The following is a 25,902-nucleotide window of genomic DNA, read 5'->3' as shown; positions in this document are numbered from 1 at the left end:
TGTTACAAATTAGCAGTGGCCCGGTAATATATTATTAAGGCTGCATTATTTCCCATATAGCATTTTTTTGTACATGTAAATATAATTTGTGGGTTAATGTTTGCTACATTTCCACTTTACCTATTAATGTCATATTTTGTTGGTTTGGTCCCGACTCTTCGAATATTGAGATTTCACTGTATTATAAAAACTGCAGTGGTCATGGTGAAAATATCGCATTGGTAAATAATTCCTATAAAATGTAATCTGTATGATGAAAACAAAACCTCATTGTTTGTAATTGTTAACATAAGTTTTGCTTCTCTGAATTCAAGCAGTCCTTACAGATGACATTCACAAACTGCTGCTGCTGCTACAGGTGCCTATTCTGTTCCAAAGCCATGGAGTGCCCAAAATACTTCCAATTGGGACAGGTCCCCTTATTTGTTTGCAACTCCAACTTGTCTGATTTACTGTAGCAAAGCACACTATGCCTAGATAATTGTGACCTTTATTATTTGCAACGAGACTTCTAGTGCAGTACAATATTAGTATCTGTTTTCCTTTAAATATTCAGTTAGTTTAACAGTGCCTAATATGATTATATTTTTAAAAAATTATTTTTCGGGCACATTTAAGATGTCTTCCTTTAACTTTTGAAATTGTGAACTATTGTCTGACTCCAGAAAACCAAAACCAAGGCACACCTCATTTCACAGTTACAGACTACGACCACACGCACGCAATGCCTGTCACGTTGGCCTCTGATGTAGTTCGAGAGTACTGGAAAGTGCCGTCAATTCTATTTGCCTTTTTTTGTGTAAGCTTAGGCTAGAGAGTAGGCAAATATTTACGACAGTAAGGGAAGTGCCGGAAATGTTGCTGTTAATGAGTGAGAGAAAGTCGTGTATTAGTATCAGCTCGCAAGAACTAAAATTAAAAAAATTGAAACAGGAACGAATTGGCAGCCACAGTGGCTGTGAAAAGACTACCCGTACATATACGGAACACCCACTTTGAAATACTTACAAAATATGGAATTTACAATATGCCTACGATCATTTTTGCGTAATTATTTTAATCAACACAAGGGGAGTGAGATTATAACTCTGGTCTGGACCTGTCTGGATGTCGATACGGCTGATGTCACTGGTGCTTGACTGCTGGGATTATTATCAATTAAAACTGTGAGGAGAGAAACAATATCCGGTCCCCCCCCCCCCCATTTGTTTTCTGTCACAAGTTGCATGAGTGTGATTTTATAATACTCAAATTTGTATACAAGGCAACGGGATTCTGTAAACCTGTACAGCTTTAGTTTAGCAGAAGAGTGTTGACGTTCTCACATTGAGGAAGTGGGATGTGGCCAGACTGTATTTATTTGTGTTGCTGTTTGGGTTGCCAGAATAATTCATATGGTACTATAGGACCTTGCAACATAGTATTATTAAGATATAGACTTGGTATCTGATGGTTGCAAGTTAATTATTACCAGGCAGAATGAACGCTTCTGGTTATCTTATGACTCGAGCTGCGGTTGCCTCGTAGGATATTTAAAAAAAAAAAAAAAAAAAAAAAAAAAAAGGTATTTAACTAAGCATTTGCTAGGTTTGAAGCAACGTAGCCTCCGCCTCATCACCAGCCTTCAAAAATGACAACTCAACACCAGATAGTGGACTCGTCTCTCACACTGGGACAAAATCAAATCGGCAGTTGTGACAGCGATAGTTCTGCATCAGAAAAGGAAAAGAGGAAAAGCCAGGATGGATCACAGAAGCTTCTGAATGGATGTGTGCCACTTTCCCATCAGGTGGCTGGTCATAAGTATGGAGTAGATAAAGTAGGTCAGTTGAATATAGATTTATTTCTGCTGTTTTGCCTAAATCTTGTACGTGGTATACTATACATACGCAGAGCAATATGGTGTGGTTCAAATCTGCACGCCATATTAGAATCAGTACAGAAGGTAAACGTGTTAATTTGTAAGTCTTGTAAAATACATGTAAGTCCTCTCGGGCGAAAAGACATACCGATAGGAATTGAGACATGTGTTTTTTTTTTTGTAATAATGTGAAATCAATCAACCCAGTTACTAAAATACACAATATAGTTCTTGTGTAATATAATAATCTATGTCTTGCTGGTGCTTACAGTACATTGTGTACAGTACAAAACAGTACGTTCACTTTCTCAGTGATTGTGATACTAAGCGTTCTTTGTTACTCTCACGTTTATACACCCTACCAGAAACTACCCGGCCATTTCAGTGATAATATATAACTGCAATGTGCCCCTGGTGCCAACCGGCAAATTCTAGAGTCAGTGTTTTCTGAGGGAGAGGTGGAGTTCTCTTTAACCAAGGGTCAGAGTCCGTATAGTACAAATCTACCTGTCGGTGTCAGGTGGTTCTTGGTACTGTAGTTACTCACTTGCAGACATGCAAGTTCAGCAAAGGTGTTTAACTGGCCCTTTGTGGGGTTAAGTATAACTGCTCAGAAGTTGTTTGTAAGAAGAAAAAAAAGCAGGATCTTCCAGGAAAGAATGATCAAAATGATGACATATTCTAGTTATTTGAATACTTTATCAAGATGGTCATTTGCAAAGTCGATTCCTGTTTAAGATTTGTGGTTACAAGCGTTTCATATCGTTTGATGGTTACAGGACTGTTTGTGAGGGTGTGTAACCAGAGTGTCGTGCATAAATCTACTGTCTCGTACTGCAGCGTCTTCACAAGCCCAGTTATTTGCATTATGGCACCTTGCTCGAAATGTTAAAGCAATTTGTCATGATGTTAATAATATTTTGAAATAGAAAAACGAATACAGTCTATACCCGTGTTCTCCAGCGTTATGAAACCTTGGCTTTGTATTTAAGACAAGGTGTATTCCAAGGTAGTACATATAAACAATGCGTCTTTCGCTGATTTGTGTTAGGTACTGTTGGTACTTGACTTCACAGTTCAACACTTTTTTTTCCATTGGCATGCAGTTTTAAACAGCAAGGTTTGCATTACAGTAAGAACACCTTCAGTACTTCACTGTACACTACTTAGGGATTGCAGACCATGCAAAACACCACAGTCTTTTAGGTTAGAAATGACATTGGTGGAGTGTGATAAATAAAGATACAGTCTGCAGTGTAGGAACAGCTTTCAGAAGAAAGGAAAAAAAAAAACTTTAAGCCTACAGTATAATGGGACAAGGCACTTTCATAATGTAGGCTATTGCATAGGACAGCTTCCATATGTAAAGACACTACATTATTAAGTACAATATATAATATAATGAGGTAGCTTTGAAAAAAAGTCAATTTTGTAACTTTATCCTAATATGAATGACCATACCATTATAAGGCCATAGTTATAATACAGTTACTGTTTTGCATAGCCCACGAATATGTGTTCCTTTTTATGGTGGTAGAGGAGTATAATTGCAAACCATTTCAGGCTGTGCTATGAACTGTCCACTGTCAAATATTTTTCACATGTATCTGGAGATTGTTACCTTATAAGTCCAAGTTGAAAGTAGCAAACTATTTCCTGGTGCTATCAGTAACAAAAGACCAAAAGGTCATCTGTTTAATAAACCATGCTTGGAACCTAACGATGCAGTTTAATTAACAGCCTGCTGCAGTAAGTATGCTATTGCAGTATAGCAGTGCTTGCTTATTTGCCTCAGAAATGTAAGTCATGGCAACTAGGTTTCAAGGGTGTGGGTTAAGATTGTGTCACGACAGCTACTTTACCTTTGGGCTTCGTACTGTAAATGAACTGATTTATGTTTTATGATTTTTGTGGCCTCTAAGAGTTGCTTAACTTCAGCTGTGGTGTTTTATGGTACATTGCTTATAATACAACTTGAATGGGTCTAAGTGCTTTACAACAGGAGTTTTATGCCTTCCCTATATATGCCCAAAGGCATTATTAAACTCAAACTCTCATCCCTGTACAGGCACTGATACTGTTGCAGCCAATGACACAAGTAAGCCTTAAGAAATACTGTTAGTAATTACTCTGAAAATGAGTCCTCATTTATTTTATTTTTATTTATTTTTATTTGCAAATCAGCTCAGTTACTGTTTGAACAACAGAAGTGCATAAGAGACTGTAATATTTAACATTATGATTCATGCGGTACCTTTCCCCATCAGTTTTAGCAAACTTTTGAACAAGTTTAGAAAAAGAAATCTACAGTACAGTGGCAAACAGACTGTACTGTAAGTGGCCAAATAATGTGCCTGTTGAACAATGTTTAAGGGTTTGAGGTGGTAAGGTTCATTTGGCTATTTCACACCATATCTGTTTACTGTACTTTACATACCAGCTACTTTCTTTCGTTTATTCTTCTTGCAAGTAAACTGCTATTATTAGTAGTGTAAAACTGTAATTCTAACATTATGAGATATGTAATTAATTGTTATTTTTTATATGTAATATAGTTCGCCTGTTTTTTTTTCCAGTTAATATTACATTATCCATGCTTTGATGTTTAAATCTACAACAAGGAATTTGTTATTTGGGTGCAAACAATATTTCAGGTGTGACCCACCATGTGCACATAGAGTTAATACATTAAGTACAGTATGGGTGGTGTTCATTTTTTCTTTTTCTTTTTAAAGAGCCCTTTCATGTCTGATTTGTAGCTTTCATCTCATCTCTGCTGAGCTCTCTGGCCGTGAGCTCAGGAGAGTCATTTCTCTCTGATGTGAAATTATTGATTAGCTGCCCTCATACTGTATGGAATGTGAATAGTGTGAGGTTGTTACAGCACAGATGTTGTCTTTTCATTCCTTAAACAAAAAAAAAAAAAAAAAAAAAAAACTTTCTTATCCCTTCTAGTTTTGACTTTATAGATTGTACTTTGTCAAACTCTTAAATTCACATCCATTCGGTAAAATTGATTTTTATGCATTCTAAGTATGCATATCACTATCTGAAAACTCCCAGAAACAGAAAATAAACACAAGAAAGTTTTCTATATCTTTAAAAAATACACTGCTGCTTTAATCGTCATTATTCAATCACATTTCCTGGCATACTATATAGAAAAGAATACAAAACCGGTAGCGCTTTCTTGAATCAACCTCTTCATCTAATCAAAATGAAGGTCCGCAAACACGATCACATTAAGAGGTTTTCAATGTACATACATAACAAGTGACATGCCGTTAATAGTGTGATTCAATCTGCTGGATCAAGTGGAAACATGGGAAATTATTTCTATATTTCTTTCTTTCATGGGTTTACATCTACAACCTAACATTTTTTTAGATATAAAAAGCAAGCAAAAAAACATTGATAATTGTAAGTGTTAATATCATTTTTTTAGATTTTTTTTTGGTTTTGGAAAGCCACTTAGTAAAGTGGATCCAAATAGCGTGGTGATATTCTAGGCGGCTTTGAACTGGTATTTCAAAACGTAAAACTATTTGTTTTGTATTAGCAGCAGTGTCTTTGAGGGGGATTTTGTAATGATCAGATACTGTTCAGGACCTTTCACAGGCTGCTACTAAATGGTAAAGGTCAGCATTTTTAACAAAGTGAAAGGTTGATCTTCCACAGTGCTTTTACTTGTGTACTGGCACCAGGATGGCTTTTTCATCCTCGTCATTTTGAGTCAGCGTCCGGCAGAAACAAATTAACTAGTGCAGCAAGAAATGCTGGGGTAGACTTTTGTTTTGTGTTGTGTGTGCAAGTGCTGTGCTGTACAGTACAGTTTGTAGAGCTGGTCGATATACAGTAGCTGTTCAGTGTTTTAGTAGTAAGTCTGTGGTGATGGGTAGATTTTATTAATTTATTTATTTTAAATTGTGAGTTTGTGGTCACAAAATGTGTTTTTAGGCAGGTACAGTACAGCCCCAGCAGCCAAAGCTGCATCCAATGCATCAATGGGTCATTCCATGAAAGTTTCCATCAGCGCTTCATATGTCGCAGTACTGTGTGTGTCTCCTTCATAACGTCACCATAAGCAATCCGTGGCAGTTCTCTACAGTACAGTGCACAGTGAATGGCAGTGCACAAATATTTATGGCAATATTTTGTAAGCTTGTGGACTTTAAGCTCTACAAATATTGATCAACTGGATAGCCTAATAATCTTTAACATACTGAGCATGTCAGGAAAGAGCAATTGTGTTAACATAATGGCCCTTCTGAATTTTCAATTCTATTAATAATGTAAATGGTATCTTGGCTGCCATAGCAGTAAGGCCTACTCGTATATATTGTTGTTATATAGCAACTGGGAGCATCATGGCTGTCTGTTTAGATGAAACCATTCCTAATTTGTCATGTCTTTAAACAGGTATTTTACAGCACCCGGATGGCACTGTTTTGAAGCAGCTTCAGCCCCCTCCTCGTGGTCCCAGGGAGTTACAGTTCTACAGCATGGTGACTATTGTTTCTGTGGACACTTTACATTATTGGCCAAAGTAATTTACTGTAGTTTCTGGCAGACGGCAAGACTCTGGTCAGTGATCTTCTGTCATTGAAACAGTTATTCATGGTTTTTAGTTTTTTGATCTTGAAGTACGCTATTTGTTTATCTACAGTTCCCATGAACTAAATTGCAAATGTCATTTTTTTTTGTTGATACAAAATTAAATAAGTCATTGACATCATAGTTGAAAAGATGGCCAATTGTCTTATTATTCACTGATCAGAAGAAAGGATAGATCTGTATTTGCTAATAATTTATCTATTAAAATTAGTTTTTTTATTATATCTCTACTGTATCTGTTTTTTAGTCATACAGTTGTTCTTACTGTAAATGAGGACCTCATCATTTGACTTGGTAATGCTTTGCAGTCATCCAGAAGATTAATTAAAATACAAAATAGTTCTCAGATATGTACCTCAGAATTATCCTGCAATCCTCATTTCCATTTACTGCTCCCCTAATGAACATGTATTTTAAACCATGGCCATTGTAGTTTTATCACTGCTTGTCTTTAAAATGCAAACAGCCCTATGGTTTGTTCATCCTCATTGTGACGTGTTACAGTATCTGTTCTACTGTAAGTAAATCCAGGGTCAGGTAGCAGACACAGGATCTGCTGGCAGAGCAATTCAAGAGTACCCTAAATCTGAACAGCTAGATGCTGAGTCACAGGATCTTCTGAAGATACATCAAGACACTGCCTCATGTATTTAGTGTGCATGTAAATTGTTCAGTGCACTTTGTCGAGGGATCTTCAAGTAGTTCATGCCTGATACATTTACTGTCGCACATTGCCTGTGTGCGTGTTGCTTTTGTACATCATGTTATTGATGTGGGAGGAATGTTGCACAGTGGTGGCGTACCAATGTGATTCTGTAGATAAAGTATGTTTAGCAAACTCCTCTATTCTTCCCTGCACACATCATTTTCATATCAATTTACCAGCTGGAAAAGTTGATAATTTAGCCAGGATTAAAATCATTTGACTGCAATGTAGAATAGAGGCGTGCATACATAGAAAGCAGGACAGACGATTCAAATTGCGATGTGAATCATTTCTGTTTATTAAACAGAATCATTTTTATTTTTTTAAAGCATGGCATTATTTAAACACATAAAGGTACCGTGATGAATAGCAGCTGGGGCTAATACAAGACTTATGGTGTTCGTTTCGGCTGAAAAAGAGCAGGCTACTGCAATACAGTGTACAAGTACATACGTTTGCGTTGCGTAGTGAAGGTTGTTTGGGTACAATACATAAACCAGAGCGCCGTCTGGATTTTAATGGCTAATGAGTCAGACGGTTTGCTGGAACAAGAAGTCTTTGTGTTTACTGAAACCCATACGCACATGCAAACACAAACATGTTGTACTGTATGCATTTTTATCTATTAACCAATTTAAGATTCACTTCCAAAACCTAAAGTACTAAATCTAAACTAGGCCCTCACCCAAATTTCACATTGTGTTTGCTGTACAGAGGGATGTTATGAGTTTGTTAAGTTTGTTTACTGTGATTTCAAGGAGCAGTCACTGTCGCCTTCACAAAAAGCCATTTACAGTATAAATGTTTAACTTCAGTTATTTTTTAAATAGTTCTGCACATTTATATTTTTTATTCTTAAAGTATAAATGACTGTATTAAACTGGGTTCGTTTCTCATTCAGGTGTATGATGAACACTGCTGTGACCCTGTCCTGTTAGACCTCCAGATGTATTTGCCAAAGTACTATGGCACCTGGACACCAGCTGATGCGCCGAACGGTATGCCTTTACTGCTTTAGATTAACTGTAACACATGACGGTGCACGTACCGTAGGTGTGCTGTTCTTCTGGCCTCATGTATAGGCTCATGCACTTTTTAAAAACTACATAGATTTTGCCTTTTGTAAATACATTCCATCATTAATAAATATAGTCTGTAATTGTAGGGTTAAACATGAAAAACCAGATTTCTACCCCCCCAAATTGAATTTCTTAAATATATAATCTTATCTTGCATACTGTTGGTGTTTACCTCATAAAGATGTGCATGCACCTAGGTCCACACTGATACACTATTACTGTATTGGCTGATTTCACAGACCCAGATAAGCACAAATCTTTGACTTGCTTGCCATTGACATTAGGTTGTCCAAGGTTAGTGAATATCAAGGTCTGTTCAACCAGCCATATATATATATATAAAATATACACACAAGGTGGTTGTGTTTTAGGTTGATAAGAAGCAAATCTTTAAAACAAATTCAGATTTATTCCAGTAACTTTGTGTGTAGATACATTATAATTGAGGTCCTGAAATAACACTCTTGACGTTTACTCACCTGGTGTGCCAAGTTTATTAAAGCAGGAGGTTGGCATTTACAAGCTTGCACAGTCTAATGTGTTTTGGCTGTCTTTTTACTTTATGTGTAGTCATGCAATGGTATTCTGACGGTACTAGTCCTTATTGTTATCACTGGTTCTCTTGGCTCATACACACTCATCATTATTCAGGAGTTCCTTATCCTTATTATTCTTAACTAGCCAACACAAAAACTACTGTGGTTGCAGTTTGAAATTCTTAAAACCAACTAAAAATTGGGCCAGTATAAAGACGATGATAAAAACTCTGCTACAGTTATTCTTTGTCACCGGTCCATTGTGGCACCCACCATTTAGCTTGTTTTGTTCATCTTCGCTGCTTACATTTTAACACACCTGCAGTGTGCTAGTTGAACACTGTATCACTGTACTTTGATTTGTTTTCCCTACTAAACCAGTTAGCCCTGGTAACCGTAATTTACCCTCTCTCCACCTGAGTTATACATGTGAAAGAGTGGGAATAAACCACGATTGGTTTGCTGAATTTTCACACAGCACTTGAAACACCATTTTCTTGTTCCCTTCTCTTCTCTGTTTGTTTGTTTGTTTTAATCATCTGACTTTAGATCTGTACCTTAAATTGGATGATGTGACCCGCAAGTTTAACAAGCCGTGTATAATGGATGTAAAAATAGGCCAGAAAAGTTACGATCCCTATGCCTTGAAGGAGAAGAAAGACCAGCAAATCAAGAAGTACCCCTTGATGGAAGAGATTGGCTTCCTAGTACTTGGAATGAGGGTAAGTGGGTTACATTTTATATTAAGGTTTTCCTGAGTGGCAAAGCCACGTCCACATGGTGTGCAGGGTGAGTCATAGTCAGAGGAGAGCAAGTTTGCATCCTGACTCTGAAGTTGCATCGCTGGGGATTTCACAAGGAGCGTTCCATTGGCGCTGCCACTCCAGCAGGTTACAAAGACAAAATCATCAGACTGTTTCTCCTCGCCATGCTACAACCCTACTCCGCTGAAGTGGACTCCTGTAGGGCTGGCTTATGTCCTTCCAGAGGCAGTAGCTTGCTGAAATCCAATCTTAAACTCCCTGGTTGTAAAGAGGCAGTTGGCTTGGTTGTGACATCAGGGGACATTTACTGACCTGCAGTTCTCTTGAGCTGTTAGATCACGAGAACTGAAGGGGAATTGCTGTGGTGAGCAAACATCATTTTGGTGTTAAAAATGGTTGAAGATCTTTGAACAGCCTTGAGTGGAGTTAATTTCCCTAGACCTCTTTAAATAAAGGTCTATAGTTTTGAAAGGAATATTTATAGAAATGTTTTAAGGTGGGTTTTTGAGTATGGAATTCAATGGAATGTATAGCTGGTTCAAAGAGCCATGGGTCACGGAATTCTTGAAATGCACTTTTCCAAAAATGAGGAATCTAATGCAAGTCAAACCTGAACTTTCTTGACTGTATACTTTATTATTCTTTATTATTCTCTTGTGGTGCAGTCTCTACTATTCTACTGAGGACTTTCATTATAGTCTGCTTTGTCCAATTAATATGTGTGCGGAATACTAGGTGGCAGGGAGGGAGTTAAAATCCTCCCTGCAAAAACACGCATAGGAATGTGGCTGGGACAATCAATTGAATAAATGTTTAATTGATTAATTAAGGCTCCAGCCACAGGTGTATAAATAGGGTGATCATAAGTGGTGAAAGGGTTAGTTAAGAGTTAATGTGAAATGTGTGTGTCTTTGTGTTCCGTGCTGTCTCCTCCTGTCTGTGTATTTACCTCTGTGAGTGTTTTGTATTATAGACCTTTTGTTTTGGCCATTGTGCCTATTATTTTGTTAATGTGTTTTTGTCCTGTTTAATGTTTAGTGTTTTGTTTTATTTATTTATTTATTGTTTTTTTAATTTATTTCTTCTTCTTCTTCTTCTTCTTACCATTATTAAATGTGCTTAACAGCATTTAAACCTGCATTCGCTGCCTCTGTTTCTAGGGCACTGTCCCATTGCTAACACCATATGTGGTAAGGATGACGTCATTGACCAGGCTGTTGAACCGGTATAAGCGCTGGTGTTCACATTTAATAATATTATTAATAATAATAATAATAATAATAATAATAATAATAATAATAATAATAATAATAATAAAATACGATAATAAGAATTATATAGAACAAAACAGAACAAAAACACATTAACAAAATAACTGGCACAAGGGCCAAAACAAAAGGTCTATAATACAAAAACTCATGAACGTAAATACATAGCCCAACCACCAGCCATGAATCCCCCCCAATCTAAAAAAAAACCAACCAGATTTATTTAAAGCAATTACATTTATTTTATTTTAAACCAAAGCAATTTGTTCGACAGGTTTTATAAATATTTCTTACACATTTTGTTCTGTTTCTGTTTCAGTAGCCAAATAGAAAATTACATAAAAGTACACGTAAACTTCAAATAGATAAAACTCCAAAAGACAAACGCGTGAATCAACTTTGTTTACAAGTGCAACTCTGGACTTCCACAGAGAAGTTCTCCCGATTCCCAAAACATGACGTAAATTGTAGTACTATAAAAAGACAGGCGTTACATTCCCAGTTTTAGATTCACAAATTACTACAAAGAAAATAAAAAGGTTTTCATAAACTCAGTCGGTTCTCAGGCCATTCAGTCAAGTACTTCAATTCGTTATAATGTTTCAAACTAGTTAAGCTTGTACATTCTCAGGCATCCAACCCGATATCTTGTTTCAGGTGTGCTGATAGTAGTGACTTTTTTTCAATCACAGAAACAAAGCAAATGCATTGTGTCAAGTTTACACAACAGTTAACTTGTTTACAGTTGCACATGATACACACACGCACACACAGCACTATCAACAACCAGGGAAAGGAAGGACAGGTGTACAAATACAGATACAGAAGTGGCGCGCCTGTTGTTCTGCTGCCCTATATATAAGGTGTGAAAATACTTACCAGAGCTGAGCTCCGGACAGCTCTGGCTGAATTTAAGCCCTACATACCTATTATCTAGTCGAGCCATTGTTTGCCGTGATTACAGCCTCGACATGACTTGGCATAGACAACACAAGGTACTGGAAGCTGCTTTGAAGCATGTTATTCAGCATTAGTTTATTCAGACTTGACTGGTCTATATGTCTTATCCCTCTGTTTTTCACTAACTGTTTGCTGCCACAACTCTCTCTAGAACCCATTTCACACCGGCATGCTCTACCAGGGTCAGAACCTACCTGGGTCAGGACCCAGTGTCATTCAGGTCGGCTACGCAATTTCACACTGCTTTTAATAAAGCAGGGTTGACCAGAGTGACAGACGTAAGTAAACAATATGCGTATCAGTCTTTCAATCAGTCAATGTTTATTTTATATAGCGCCTTTCATAGTGGAACACCATCACAAAGCACTTTACAAGATGCAATAAATACAAGGAAATCCATAATACTATGCAACAGAGCAACAGGGAGTGGAGAGCAGAGAGGGGGCTCCTGGATCCAGAGCCTGCAGAGCTGGAGCTCATGTTCCAGAGATGGGTGGAGCTGGCATGGGAACTGGTAGTGCCGGAAGCACCGCTGTCTCTGGAGCAGGAGGGACGAGCATCAGACAAGGGGGAAAAAGGTGAGGACCACACCTCCACAACAGAGCCAGCCACCAGCTCCACAAACCAGCCCAGCGCTGTTGAATGCGGCCCCTCACCCCGTGCTCGTGGGTTCCCTGCCGGAATGTCTGGACCGCCCTCTGCTAGACCTAGTGTCCAGGTCGGGCCACCGCCAGGCACAGTTCCTCGCCTGGTCCCGTACTCCACTCGCCCTGGAAACCCAGACGTCACTATGCGGGTGTCAGAAGTCACTTGCGTTCCCCCTTCCACAATGCGTTCCACAATGTAATTTGTTTTATGCTTTTGTCAGCGATTGGGACATGACAACGCCATTTCTGCCACTGGCAATACAGGTGTGGCAAACACGCCTTCTACTGCACCTTTCAGTCAGTTGTACAGAGTAATCATTAACGTATCTTTATTCTGCCTTGAGCAGTGAATTTACTGTTAAGGAAAACAAGGTTAGTCACATTTTTTACTGGCAAAGGATAATTTACAAGCTGTAATAGGGGAAGTGTTTAGTTTGTGGGTTGTCATTGAATAATGAGTCAAGACACAGAGCATTGGGTGTTGACACGGTGCACAGGTGTGCAGATTTAATTCCACTGGGGTGCCAGCAATGGTAGCCCTAGTGTCAGATTTGATTAAAAAAAAAAAAAAAAAAAAAAAAAAAAAAAAAAAAAAAAAAGCTAAAAATAAAAGTTTGTCACACGAGGCAAGCGCTAGGCTCACTTAAAGAGACATCCCACTCCAGGAACCTACTACACTATGAAAACCCTGTCTATACTGTTTGCAATCAACATCCCATAAACTAATCTATTGCTGTTGCACCTGAATTCCCAGCCTTCCAGCGATTGCTGGTCGTTGCGACGGTCCTGGCTGGGCAGAGCCTTCACAAGCACCGTCTTGCAGTTGAAGGGTTCCGTAGTAGTTATCTTGCAGAGCAGATGCTCTCCTCCTGGATGTAAATATAGCGCTCCTCTGTGTAACATGCATGCAGCCTCCCCGAGCACGCCCCCCAGCCAATCCGGACCTCCCGATCAGCTCAACACCGGGCGAGCCTACCTGCTCAATTGTTTGCCTAGCAACGTGTCTTCTGTTACGTGTACACCCGCGAAAGAACCAGCTACTGGGTCCTCCTTGTGCCACAAGCATATTGCACCACCTGATTTTTTTTTTTTTTTTTTTTTATGTAAATTAAGAATGAATAGTGCATTTGTGAAAGGTTTTACTTTCTACAGATGCATCTACAGTATCCTGGTAAAGAACAGGAGGGTTCAAAGGTAGCCAGAATGTATGTAGAATACAGAACATTGGAACTCTGCAGTTTCAATTGCAGCAGCAGACCATGGATATAGTTGGATAGTGTAGCCTTAAAGAACCTGCAAATCATGGAGCCATTCGCTATGTTTGTAATTCCTGTACTTCTGCCACTTTTTTACAAGACATTCATTCAAAGCATTGTGGAAACGAGTGCCGGTCACATTGAGTGCCAACCATACCATCCTCTTCCCCAGTGTATGCTGTCACTGCCTGCACATAGACACATATTTGCCCTGGCATGTCTATTTACTCAAGTAATGCTTGAACCACCCTATGTCCACTCCTTGCCTGTATATTTTGCATGTATTTCCAAATAATTGACAGTTAGGTAATATAGACTTTATTACTAAATGCAATTTCTGAGACAGCAACCCAATTCACAAAGGCTCCAAATAAATGCAGAAACTGCATCTGAGTCTCTACTATCTTAAATCGGTCTACTCATGCAAAAGGCAGTAATCTCTTGATCACTCACTGGCCTGTAAAAAAGGTCTATTACTGATATTTTCCAGAGTACAGTTATTATCGATTTTTCTTTTCCGAGATCGGTTGATGTTTATTTGCTTCTGGTTTCTTCCCCACAGAATGGGTCAATAGAAACCACAAAGCATTTCAGGTTGGGGGCTGTTTGAAAAGGAACATCTTTATGTGATTACATTACTGTGGTTAAATACAGGGGCCATGCTGACCTTTTATTTGTTGTTGATTGGCTGGCTTTAAATCTTCTGGAATGAAGCAGTAAAGGGTTTGTCATCAATGAAGCAATGAAGTTGTAATCTAATTTAATAGTACTTTCCCTCTATAAATCAAGTAGAAGTATTTCCAGTGATAAGGAATATTGACCCAAAATAATTTCATACTTATTTTACTGCAATACTATCGCATCAATCCTTATTCTTGTCATTTCCCCCCTTCCCAGTGTATGTTTAGGAGAAGTTGACAAGATCAGATCTGGTTAATAATGATGGGAATCTGGGAGTAAACTCAGAATTGTTTATTGGACATTCCTAAATGATTCATGTATTTTTTCATAGTTTTTCAGTGTAAATATTACAGGTTAAAGTGGTACTGAACAGGCTGTAGTGTTTAAAATACAATGCATTACTTTCTCTAGCTTTTTACTGTATGTACTCGTGCAATATTTTTATATCTTTCTCAAAATAATTGTGATTGTTTTTGTGTATTTTTATTAATCTCTGGTCATAAATTAGTTTTGATTACTTATTTTCTGACCACTTAAGCATCGGGTCAACTGCCGACAGGAAGATTGATGCATAACCGATGTAAAATGAACATAGTAGTCAAAACGAATTTATGACCAGAGATTAATATAAAAAACAATCGTGACTGAGTTGAAAAAGATATTGCAGGAGTGTGTACAACAAAGCAGAAAGCTAGGGAAAGTAATGCGTTGTGTTTTAAACCCTACAGCCTGTTCAGTAACACTTCAAACATATTTGGCAGTAATAAATCATTTTAAATCATTTTGCAAACATATTGTGGTGGAAATAATCAATGGATAATTGTTTGTTGAACCAGGAAGGCCCAGTTGTAATCGATAACACCGTGTAACAATTTTTTTTTTTTTTTTTTGGTTCCTGGGTAGTAAGTGTTATTTCCTAATTGCTTATGCCTCAAAAGTATAGAAAATGGCTATTATTCCCCACAAACTTTGCTTTTGTGACCAGGACAGTGATATTTTGAAATGTACCTATTTTCCAGAACATTCCAGATAGATTCAGTGCTGAATAAACTTGGAGTAACTTCTAGAACTTTCTAGAACTGTCCAGTAATATAAATAGTAGTATAAATACAGGGGCCTTAAGCCCACCAGTTCAGTTTAGTTCCAGCTGCCTAAGTGGATACATATCTGCATTTTTCTGAGATGGCATCAAGAGGCTGCAATGGTGGCATTCCTGATGGGTCTCCAAGGCGGTTTTACCAAGTTTCCCTGGCCGAGTTCTCTGTGGGGAGGAACAAAGTCAAGTGGGAGCCACTGGTGGACCACCGGAAGGTGCTGATGCCACCAATGCACATCAAATTGGACCTTATGAAACAATTTGTCAGAGCTCTAGATAAGGAGTCGGCAGCCTTCAAGTACCTTCAAGACTTCTTCCCTAAGCTGTCTGAGGCAAAGGTCAAAGCCAGTGTTTTCGTCGGACCACAGATAAAGAAGATCCTGGAGTGCAATGAATTCCCCAAGAAGCTCACTAGTAAGGAGAAAGCGGCTTGGAACAGCTTTGTCGCAGTGGTTCGGGGCTTCCTGGGCAATTACAAGGCCGAAAACTATGTGGAGCTGGTTGAGACTGTGGTGAAGAACTACGGCACAATGGGCTGTAGGATGTCCCTCAAAGTCCATATCCTTGATGCTCATCTTGATAAATTCGAGGAGAACATGGGAGCGTACTCGGAGGAGCAAGGCGAGTGCTTCCGCCAGGGTATACTGGACTTTGAACGCCGCTACCAAGGACAGTATAAAGAGAACATGATGGGAGACTACATTTGGGGGCTGATTCGTGAAAGTGATTTACAGTATAATCGTAAATCCCGAAAAACTACTCACTTCTAAATCTTTTGTAGTCATTTTTGTATTACTTTAGTATAAATACATGTTACTTTGGATTCATATGTTGTTTTTTTCTGACTTTATGTGAACGAAAAGACCGTTTTCTCATTGGAAATAGGTACATTTCAAAATATCACTGTCCTGGTCACAAAAGCAAAGTTTGTGGGGAATAATAGCCATTTTCTATACTTTTGAGTTATAAGCAATTAGGAAATAACACTTACTACTCAGGAACAAAAATTGTTTTACATAGTGTAATTAATTGATGCAATGCTATTAATCAGAAAAAATTGTAAAAACACAGAAATATTTAACAAAAGTTAAAAAAAAAAAAAAAAAAAAAAAAACAACAACAAAAAAAAAAAACAACCTCTTCCTGTTGGCAGTAACTAACATTACCTGGTACGTGCTAATGCTCTGTAAGTAGACTGGAGCTCTGACCTCAGATTCGGTATATACGATGACTGACAGCTTTAATCAGCTTAGAAAAGCTGCACTGTTTTAATGGAAATTCCAAGGCTGAAGCAGAAAGCGCTTTGCAAAAACAGCCCTAATCTTGCATGATTGATCACACAATAATCTTTTAAAAACTCAATTTTCATTCTCATCATTTTATGAGACCTAGTGTGTGCAAGTGATGTTTTTGAAATACAGGTATACCAACCTTTCTAATATTGAGATATGTAAAGATGTTTCTGTATTTTGAATTCATTTAGAAGGTGATTTTGAAGGCTACATTCTAGTGAATTCTCTTCCTCCACAAGACATGCAGTGCTGTGGCAGTTTCTCAACCCTGCCCTGGAGGCAACACTCTCTTGGCTTGGAAACGTGGCCCTCTGTGTGCTTGCTGACTAAAGTGGCACATTATTGCAAATTGCTGGTATGCTACTGATTTTGTGATAGGGACACTTGCCCAATAGGAAATGGGTTGAGGCCACCAGACACGGGTAGCTCATTTATAAAATGACCCCACAATTAAATATTGAGATCTGGCACGTCTGCTGTAAGCCAGCATCTGTTTAAAATGTTTTTAAAAGGCATACGTTTACCGGCACAGCTGAATGGCTTGGCTAACATTTGTGCGTGTGATCAGTTATGATTGACTTGATGGATTGGAACACCCATTTGCATCTGCGTTAATTTTTTGGTGCTCTAGGTATTTGTATTATTTTTTATTTTTTTTTGCGAGAGTGACGAGCATGAGGGCTGTCACATTGAGTGCTGTACCAATCTTGTCTTTTGGGGTAGGTAAAATAAACCTTGTCGTTCTTGGCAATAAATGGTTAACATTTGGTGTACCACTAAATTCTGTTTAGGGATACCAAGATAACTGGTAAATAAGAGGTGGGGTTAATGGGCAATAAACTTACCACCCCAAGCATTCGTCATCCCTAAAAAACTGATAACGTTTTGGGGTAGCACTGTTCTTGTGAGATGACTTGCTCTGTTAAATCATTTGCACATATTTGAAAAGGGAACACTGTCCAGGCACAGTGTAGTAAGGAACACATGTCTCTCACCCCTGTGTATCACAGCAGGGGTGGTTGAACACATATTTGAGTTACAGTACATTCACTGTACTTGCACTAATCGTGAGCATAATCGTTGCTTTACTATGAAGAGCTAAGAGCAGGGTCATGCTGGTTTTTAAATCCCAAATGCATATCAGCAGTAAACCCATTGGAGGGAATCTGTGTCTTGAATCAGGCTCTTTGAAAATAAGTTAAATGCTTCCCAGGTCTGGAGTGCAATACTCAGAATGTGGCAGCAGAGGGCCGTGTTTGAACACTGAGTGGTTGTACTTTTCTGCCTGAAAATAATACAGCCCCCTATTGTGTAAAAACATGTAGATAGTGCATTTCTTTGTTGTTGTGTGAAACATGTATTAACACTGCACGAGAACATATTTTTGCCTTTGTTGGCTATGCGTGACTTCTGCTATTAGGGAACTACAGATGCCCTCAAACAGCTCATCATGGTGTGCCTAGATAACGTTTTGCGTGGAGGGCTTCATTTGTGACTGATGAATAATTAATCAAACCGTTTAGGAAGAACCAAGTGAAACTACTCCTGTCCATGTTTATTGTTTTGCAGATATATCAAGTGAACACTGACAGCTATGAGACCCATGACCAGCATTATGGAAGAGGCTTGATAAAAGAAACGATAAAGGATGGTAAGCAGTGTGATACACAGAATAAATTATTACTACAGAAGAGCTCCAAACTGAATTTTCACTGTCTTTTAATAGCTTTCAAAGTTGTGTCCTTGATATTCCTTTCTTAATTATTTGCCATTTGGGCATGTAGTTTATATGTTTTACATGTGAACATGTCCGGGGAAATTCATGACTTTGAGGTACCTCATTTAAGATGCTTCCTCCTCCTGCTGTTCAGTCAAGCAGAGACTGGCAGTTGTGTCAAATTATGGGGTGTTTTTTAATTTTTTTATATACGGACTAATGGCTAATGAGCTAAGTTGAGAACATCAAACTTATTTTTACATATGCAGGATTCAGACCTATACCGGTGAAGTTCAAAGACATAGTGTAATAGCCCACCTTTTTTTTTTCCCGCTATAGGTTTAACCAAATTCTTCTTTAATGGAAACAGCATCCGTAAAGATGCCATCGCAGCCGGCATTCAGAAGGTCCAGAAGATCCTGCAGTGGTTTGAGAGCCAGAGCCAGTTCCATTTTTATGCAAGTTCCCTGCTGTTTGTATATGAGGGCTTGCCTCAGCAAACAGCTCAGACAAAGCGGAAGGGCAGTCTGGCAGATGTGAGTGCCGCTCCCAAAGGCTGTCCCACAGACGGAGACGTGCTGGAGTACAACAATAATGTCTGCTTGATCGGCTCCATGGAGAACGGGAGGACGATGGCTTCGCTTGGCCAGAGCCTCTCCAACATGTACGCGCTCCACAAGAAAGGCTGTTCCAAGGGACATCACAATGACGCCCCCCTGGAAATCGAAACCAGCGAGCAGGATAACAGCTTATGGAAATGCACTACTCCGCCAAATGGTAATGATAACAAACCCCAACTGGAAAAGGAAAGCCATCATATGCCAGCTGTCATGCAGAGAACAAATGAGGTAGAAGTTAGAATGATTGACTTTGCTCATGTTTTTCCCAGTAACACCAAGGACGAAGGGTATGTCTACGGGCTCAAAAATTTACTGAGTGTGCTGCAGCAAATCCTAAATCCTAATTAAACCTCTTCCCCTATTGATGTTGTGGTTGATGTTGCACTTCTTTTTAATATTGGGGCCAATATCAAAGAAAGAGTAGCAGCCATCATGGAAATAATTCTGCACTAACAGTGATGCATAATGTTGTTTGTAATTCTTTGTGTATTACATGTGCTTGTTTTGTACTACTGGCAATTATAGTTTAATTTTATAATTATCTTACTCAGGAAACTAATGCATAAAACATTAATTAAGAAAATAATAATAATTTGGACCCCTGTTGTGACTGGTGGGAGGATTATGAAGTATAAGTAGACTATAGCTTATGGATATAAAATATGTCCTCTATTTTAGAAATAGCCCCCCCCCAAAAAAAAATTAATGAAACCGAAGAAACTACTGATTTTTTTTTTTAATTTACTGTAGCTATTTTTATTTCTATTATGTTAGCTACAAAATAAACAAATTAACCTTGAAAGATATTTTTACGATAAATAGCTTACATGACTAAAACTTTTTTTTTTTGCTGCCAAATTGTTATAACATTTCTTTTAAAGCCAAACTCTGGAAAGAAGGTGTTGCATATATATTATGGAGCGGGGGGTCTTGTTTTTAAAGCTAGAAATGGGTTGAATTGATTGAAGTAGTGCTTTTGTATATTTATTAGCAAATTATCTTAACATTATTTTAGTGTAAATATATTCATTGTGCTGCTGTGTTATAAGGAATATACTGTGGAATGGAACTACAATGCTTACTGATAGGAATTACCTATGTACTGGTTAGAGTGCGATATGAAGTGAAATCAATTAAGAAAACTGGTAAAAAGACTAATAAAAAAAAAAAACTCTCTCAAGCCTCATCCCCAGAAAGAGAATGACACATTTAATTTGCACTCACAGAGCCAAAACTCCAGGAATAGCGGCAGGCATTATGTAAATTATAACTACTCTAAACCTACATAATGGTACAGAAGGCAAACTGGGCTCTTTCAGCTTGTCAAAAACAGCTATATATTAACATTTCTTATTACTTAAAATGTTTTGCTTTAGTCTGATAATGATACTTCCCTTGAAAGTTTTGTTTTAAAGTGGTACTAACCAAGGCTTTGACCCTGACATAGCATCTTTATTAAAAATGTCTAAGGGTTTTGTATGTTTTAGTTTAGTGAGTTCACTTCCTGTGTTACAGGTACAGTAATATGATCCCCTGCCTGCTTCACATACAGGTAATGACACTGTGGGGTGTCATTACCTGTAACAAGTAAGCAAAAACTAATTGTTGCTTCAAAAAGTGCTTTTGTTTTTAGATTGTGTGATGAGGCTTTGTTCCAAACCATGCAGTTGTACATATTTACATATTTACATGGTTTGGAAACCTTTTCAGGCCATTCAGAGCACTTGTTCCGCTATGTTATAAAGGATATTGGCTTTTAGCGCTATAACAGGAAAAATGGTCTTCAGTAGAACCATAGTGAAAATAAAGTTTAACAGAAGTTCAGGCGAATAGGAGAATTTGGGGGCAAATGTTACTATGCAAATCAGGGAATATAGGTTACACTTTAAAGGGCATACATAACAGTTTAATAGCATTGTAATAACTACGATTTCCTGCTCTTACATGATAACTACTGATGGAATAAAGGTATTATTACATGGACGTGGCCAGTGTCATGGTGTTACTATGTAATTAAAAATGTTGTTCACAAATGAAGTATACCATTGTTACCATGTAGTTGTCGGAATCATTGGCAATTATTTGGCTGTTACAATGTGATTACATGACTATTCATGCACTAATATAAAGTATGACCTGAATGGGGAGGGGGTAGATAATAAAAAAATAAATAAATACACTCTTGCATAGTAACTTTAAGTTACTGTAGAAACTCTTTGGTCAGGTAAATCACTAAAACAATTACTAGCACAGCTGTACCTTGAACATGAGAATATTAACAAAGTGTATTACTACTTTTCTATTTGTATCCACATCTGTGTCAGAAATCAACAAACCTCAAAAGGGTTAATGGCAAATTGGTTTAACGAATAGATGCACAAACAAGGGCATTTTAGTTTTGCAATGAAGTTATGAAGTTAAGATCTCCTTATGATCATATTCCATTTCAGTATCATAGGGATTTATTAATTAGTAATTGTAATATGAGTATTTATTGTTAATTGTTTTTAGTGATGGAATTGATAGAATCTTTACTAGCAAGCAAGCTGAACTAATGAAAGACAAGAAAGATCAACTATACTCTATCAGTCATATATTGTTTTCACAACTTTTTGTCCCATGAATTAATTGTTCCTTTAGGACAGACAGAGTGATGCAGTGGCATGAGGGTAGTACAGTACTTCAGCTTTTCATTCCAGCAAGACTGCATTGAAGGCTAAACTATGAAAGAATGTAGTAAATGGAGCCCAATGTTTTTTTTTTTTTAAAATGAACACAATTTTGAGACGCTGCCACTTTAAATTAGTGAAATTAAATTGTAACTCTAAGCAAAGAACTGTACATACAAAAGGGCTAGTATGTATTGTTTAGGCATATATTTTTAGTTCAGTATTTACCTGTATTCTGTACTTATCCAGGATCTGCTTGGAATGTCAAGGCCCCTAAAGACCATAGTTGAGTTTCACTCATATTGTACATTGTGATTCTGTTCCATAAAAATTACATTTAATTAAAATTGGATTGTGATTAAATTTTGTGATGGATCATGAATTTCATATTTCTCCAAGCTCTTTAAAGAGTAATAACAAAGGCAATCACTGATCCATGTTCTTTTCGTTGTTTGCTATTTTATTTTGGCAAAAAAAAATAAATCTTTAGCACAACGAGTGGATCAGTAAGATGGATTGTAAATATTGAATACTTTGTATTGAAAGTAGTGAAGTGACCTTTTGCAATTGTCAGTTTGGGGCATCTATGAGCAAGTTCAGAGCTCAAGCTAACATTCAAATCTTCTATTGCAGCTAACCCACACACCAGTGCACAGGGGGATCAGAGGATTACAGTATATGTGAACCGGTAATCGTCGATGCAACTTATTTCAGAGGCTATTTATTTGTAGTCTTTTTATTGTATTGTTTTATATCATCTCTTACTTTTGTTTACAATAAATTCTATGTATCTTACTGGTTTACTGTTTTCATATACCTAGAGAAGTTAACTTCATACTGTATACTAGTGTAGGTGTTATTTGGTTAACATATTCTCCCTCCCTGAAATGAGTTAGTCCATGTTTTGTCCCAGACCAAGACACGTTATTATGTACAGCATATGCACGGCAGTTAGGCTCTAAGGGCACGAGAATAGGTTTATACCTTTGTTAATTGTTTTTGCTGTGAATGATATGAGAACTTTCCCTGTGTATTTTGGTGTTAGCAGTCACTGCCATGTGGGCAATTTAACATGCATCTGGTTTTAAATTTCCAAATGAGCAGGTAGTGCACCGAAGCACTTTAGTAATTTTGGGACTGTACTGGATCTGTAAAGTATCACACAGATCAGAGCTTGACTTTAACTTTGCCATGAAACATTGTAGACTGGTGGCGCAGACCCTGATTAGCACTGATACGAATCTATAGAAACATTCGTACTAACCTGGGCTCTGTGAGTCATTAAGCTTCATTGGTTCCAAAGTTAGTGTTTTGTCAAATTATGAACAATAGTAGTAATATGAATACCAAAATGAAACCTATTTAAACTGTGTTAAATCTGAGCCCTGGTATTCTTGCTTAACGTGGTTTCTGGAAGAAATGGTGTATTGCATCCCTTAAACTTTTTTCTTGAATGTTTTCTTTTTTGATCTCATAGTCTTTGTCCCAGTTATGTTCTTTTTTGTTTTGTTTTTGGATTGTATCTGTATTTTTTTCTTTTCATTTTTTTTTTTTATCGTGGAATCACAGAGGAAAGTATTTGTGTGTAATTGCTGTTTCTTGTAATACAATGGAATTAACTACATTTAACTAATGTTATTGCCTACTTTTGTAAATTAAATAAATATGATAAATGATATTTAGATAAAAACATAATGCCTGTATATTCGGCTAATTTAAATTACTAATTAAAAATTGCTCCACAAAAAAACGCAAACTGTTTGTTCTTGTATGCCTTTTAACTGTTCCTTCATTGGTAAGTTTGGAAGAGGCATTTGAGAGTAATGCCAAGCAAACCACACACTAGAGAACTTTAAGGAGTACGCTTTGCATTTCATTTTTTCTCTTCTCTTGGCAGAAGGTGTTTTGACTATGAGTTGAGGAACTGCTCTTCAGATCTTGTTGCCTGACAAAGACATATGCAATGTAGACTAATTCAGCCAAAGTGTCTACAACACATCTTTGTACAGCATCTCCCTGTACAAGCAAGTATCTTCATCAGAAAAAAGAAGAACCTGTGATAATATCGCTAGTGCTTACAAGAGGAAAGAAATTGATTTTTGCCTCTGCCTATAATATTATTATTATTATTATTATTATTATTATTATTATTATTATTATTATTATTTTAAAATTCAACAAATACACCGTTTATGTGGCAAAATTCAGTACATTAGTATTCTTTTTTTTTTTTTTTGGTTGCATTACAGAAGTATCCTTTGGTCCCATGACAATTCTAGGGCAATAGGCTACTGTAGCATATTGCCACCATATGTAAAATGATAAGCTTAAATACTGTATAGCTAAATATGAACACCATTTCCAATTAATAATCAATCAAAATAATACATACAAAAATGAATTCTACTAAAAACATTTCCAGAGCTGAATTATTTTGAATCTAGCATAAAAAAAACCTCATAAAGTACAAATTAGTTAAACAGTATTAACAGAGAGCAAGACATTACTAATACTTTCAATCAATTTCTTCATAGGATCAGTGGGTTACCTTAACATACTTAATTAGAGGGTTCTGTCAAATCACTTATTGCAAACATTACTAATGCTTAGAACTATAACCAATTAATAATAATAATAATAATAATAATAATAATAATAATAATAATAATAATAATAATAATAATAATAAACTATTTTATATAGCGCCTTAAAAAGCAATATCTCAAAGAGCTTTACAAACAAACAAAACAGAAAATAAAAACAATCATAAAAATGCCTTTCTATAAAGGTAGGTCTTTAAGCTAAATTTAAAATCGTTAAGAGTGGCAGAATCCCTGATCTCTTTAGGAATGGTGTTCCAAAGCTTTGGGGCAGAACAAAAAAAACACCCTGTTGCCCGTAGAACGCAAGTGAACAGAGGGAATACATAACAATCCAAGATCAGTTGAGCACAGGTTGCGTGAAGGGGTGTAGACTGATAAGAGATCAGATAAATGCTGTGGAGCCAAACCATGTAAAGCCTTAAAAGTAAGAAGTAACATTTTAAAATCAGCTACAGAAGCAAAAAGCAGAGGTCACACCCTAGCAATGTTTCTAAGGTGAAAACATGATACCTTAACAGTATTCTACACAGGAGGTTCAAAAGTTAATCCAAGATCAAAAATAACTCCCACATTTCTCATTTTGGATCTAAATTCAAGCATAGTACCATCAACTGACAAGTTTACAGCATTGGTTTTAGTAACTGGTGGGCAATGCCTAACAACATATCTTCCGTCTTGTCACAGTTAAGATGCAGAAAGTTTTGTGACATCCAATTCTTAATATCAGAAATGCAATCAGCAAACACAGAGGCAGCAACATCAACATCAGGTTTAGTATGCACACAAATTTGGGTGTCATCTGCATAAAAAATGATAATTCAGGCCATGTAATCTTAGTATGTGACCAAGGGGAAACATGTAAATACTAAATAGTAGAGGGCCCATAATTGAGCCTTGTGGGACACCAGATGTTACCAGCCCAACCTCAGAACTAAAACCGCCAAGCGAGACAAAGTGTTGACGCCCAGTAAGATAAGATTGAAACCATTTTAGTGCAATGCCAGAAATGCCAAACAAACCCTTTAACCAATCAAGATGGATAGCATGATTTCCTACATAATTTCCTACAATTACAGCATTCTACCATGTTAAACACAACTTGAACCTAGAAATGCACAACTCCACTGGTGCGGTCCTGCAGAAGTATACATCTTTTATGCTTGAATGTGTTTCTTGATCCAACTTTTGAGAACTGAATCTGAATTACTGTGTGACTTACTGTGCACCTTCACCCATGGGCCAAGCTATGTTTAACAGCTTATAAAGGTAGCTGTTTGAATTTTATGGATAATACAAGCATTAATCTTCTAATTAACCAAATTCTGACTTTAACAGTGTAATTAGTTACGTATAGATTCAATTGCGGAACATATTAATCATGGACTGTAGTACTTTGATTAAAATCTAAAGCTCTATTAAATGTAGTGTTTAAATAGGCATAACAGTCCTTCTGGAAATCCTGAGATGCGGTTTTAACCCTCCCTGTCAGAGAAATCCACCTTACAGTATCCATCATCATCTTCTGTGATGCAA

General features: G+C 37.2%; 1 protein-coding gene across 2 annotated transcripts; it reads left to right on the top strand.

Annotated features, from left to right (window-relative positions):
- The first annotated feature begins 850 nt into the window (after nucleotides 1-850).
- On the top strand, nucleotides 851-23,518 carry LOC121325606 (inositol polyphosphate multikinase-like). Of its 2 annotated transcripts, XM_041268413.1 has the most exons (6): nucleotides 851-1,823; nucleotides 6,281-6,366; nucleotides 8,083-8,179; nucleotides 9,346-9,518; nucleotides 18,330-18,411; nucleotides 18,817-23,516. In XM_041268413.1, the coding sequence occupies exons 1-6, from the start codon at nucleotides 1,631-1,633 to the stop codon at nucleotides 19,443-19,445; spliced, it is 1,260 nt and encodes a 419-aa protein (XP_041124347.1). In that variant the 5' UTR covers nucleotides 851-1,630; the 3' UTR covers nucleotides 19,446-23,516. The 2 variants fall into 2 exon arrangements, with proteins under 2 accessions (XP_041124347.1, XP_041124348.1); XM_041268414.1 differs by lacking the exon at nucleotides 6,281-6,366 and having other exon boundaries at nucleotides 851-1,819; nucleotides 18,817-23,518.
- The last annotated feature ends 2,384 nt before the right edge of the window (nucleotides 23,519-25,902 follow it).

This window comes from Polyodon spathula, chromosome 13, assembly GCF_017654505.1.
Source record: "Polyodon spathula isolate WHYD16114869_AA chromosome 13, ASM1765450v1, whole genome shotgun sequence".
NCBI classification, from domain to species: Eukaryota; Metazoa; Chordata; class Actinopteri; order Acipenseriformes; family Polyodontidae; genus Polyodon; species Polyodon spathula.
This window is presented reverse-complemented; position numbering and strand designations above follow the sequence as displayed.

Excerpts from the sequence above, each read along its gene's own strand:
- LOC121325606 (XM_041268413.1), top strand. The coding sequence starts at position 1,631 with ATGACAACTCAACACCAGATAGTGGACTCGTCTCTCACACTGGGACAA. Across the intron at positions 6,367-8,082 it reads AGTTACAGTTCTACAGCATG|GTGTATGATGAACACTGCTG; the intron begins GTGACTATTGTT and ends TTTCTCATTCAG. Across the intron at positions 8,180-9,345 it reads ACCAGCTGATGCGCCGAACG|ATCTGTACCTTAAATTGGAT; the intron begins GTATGCCTTTAC and ends ATCTGACTTTAG.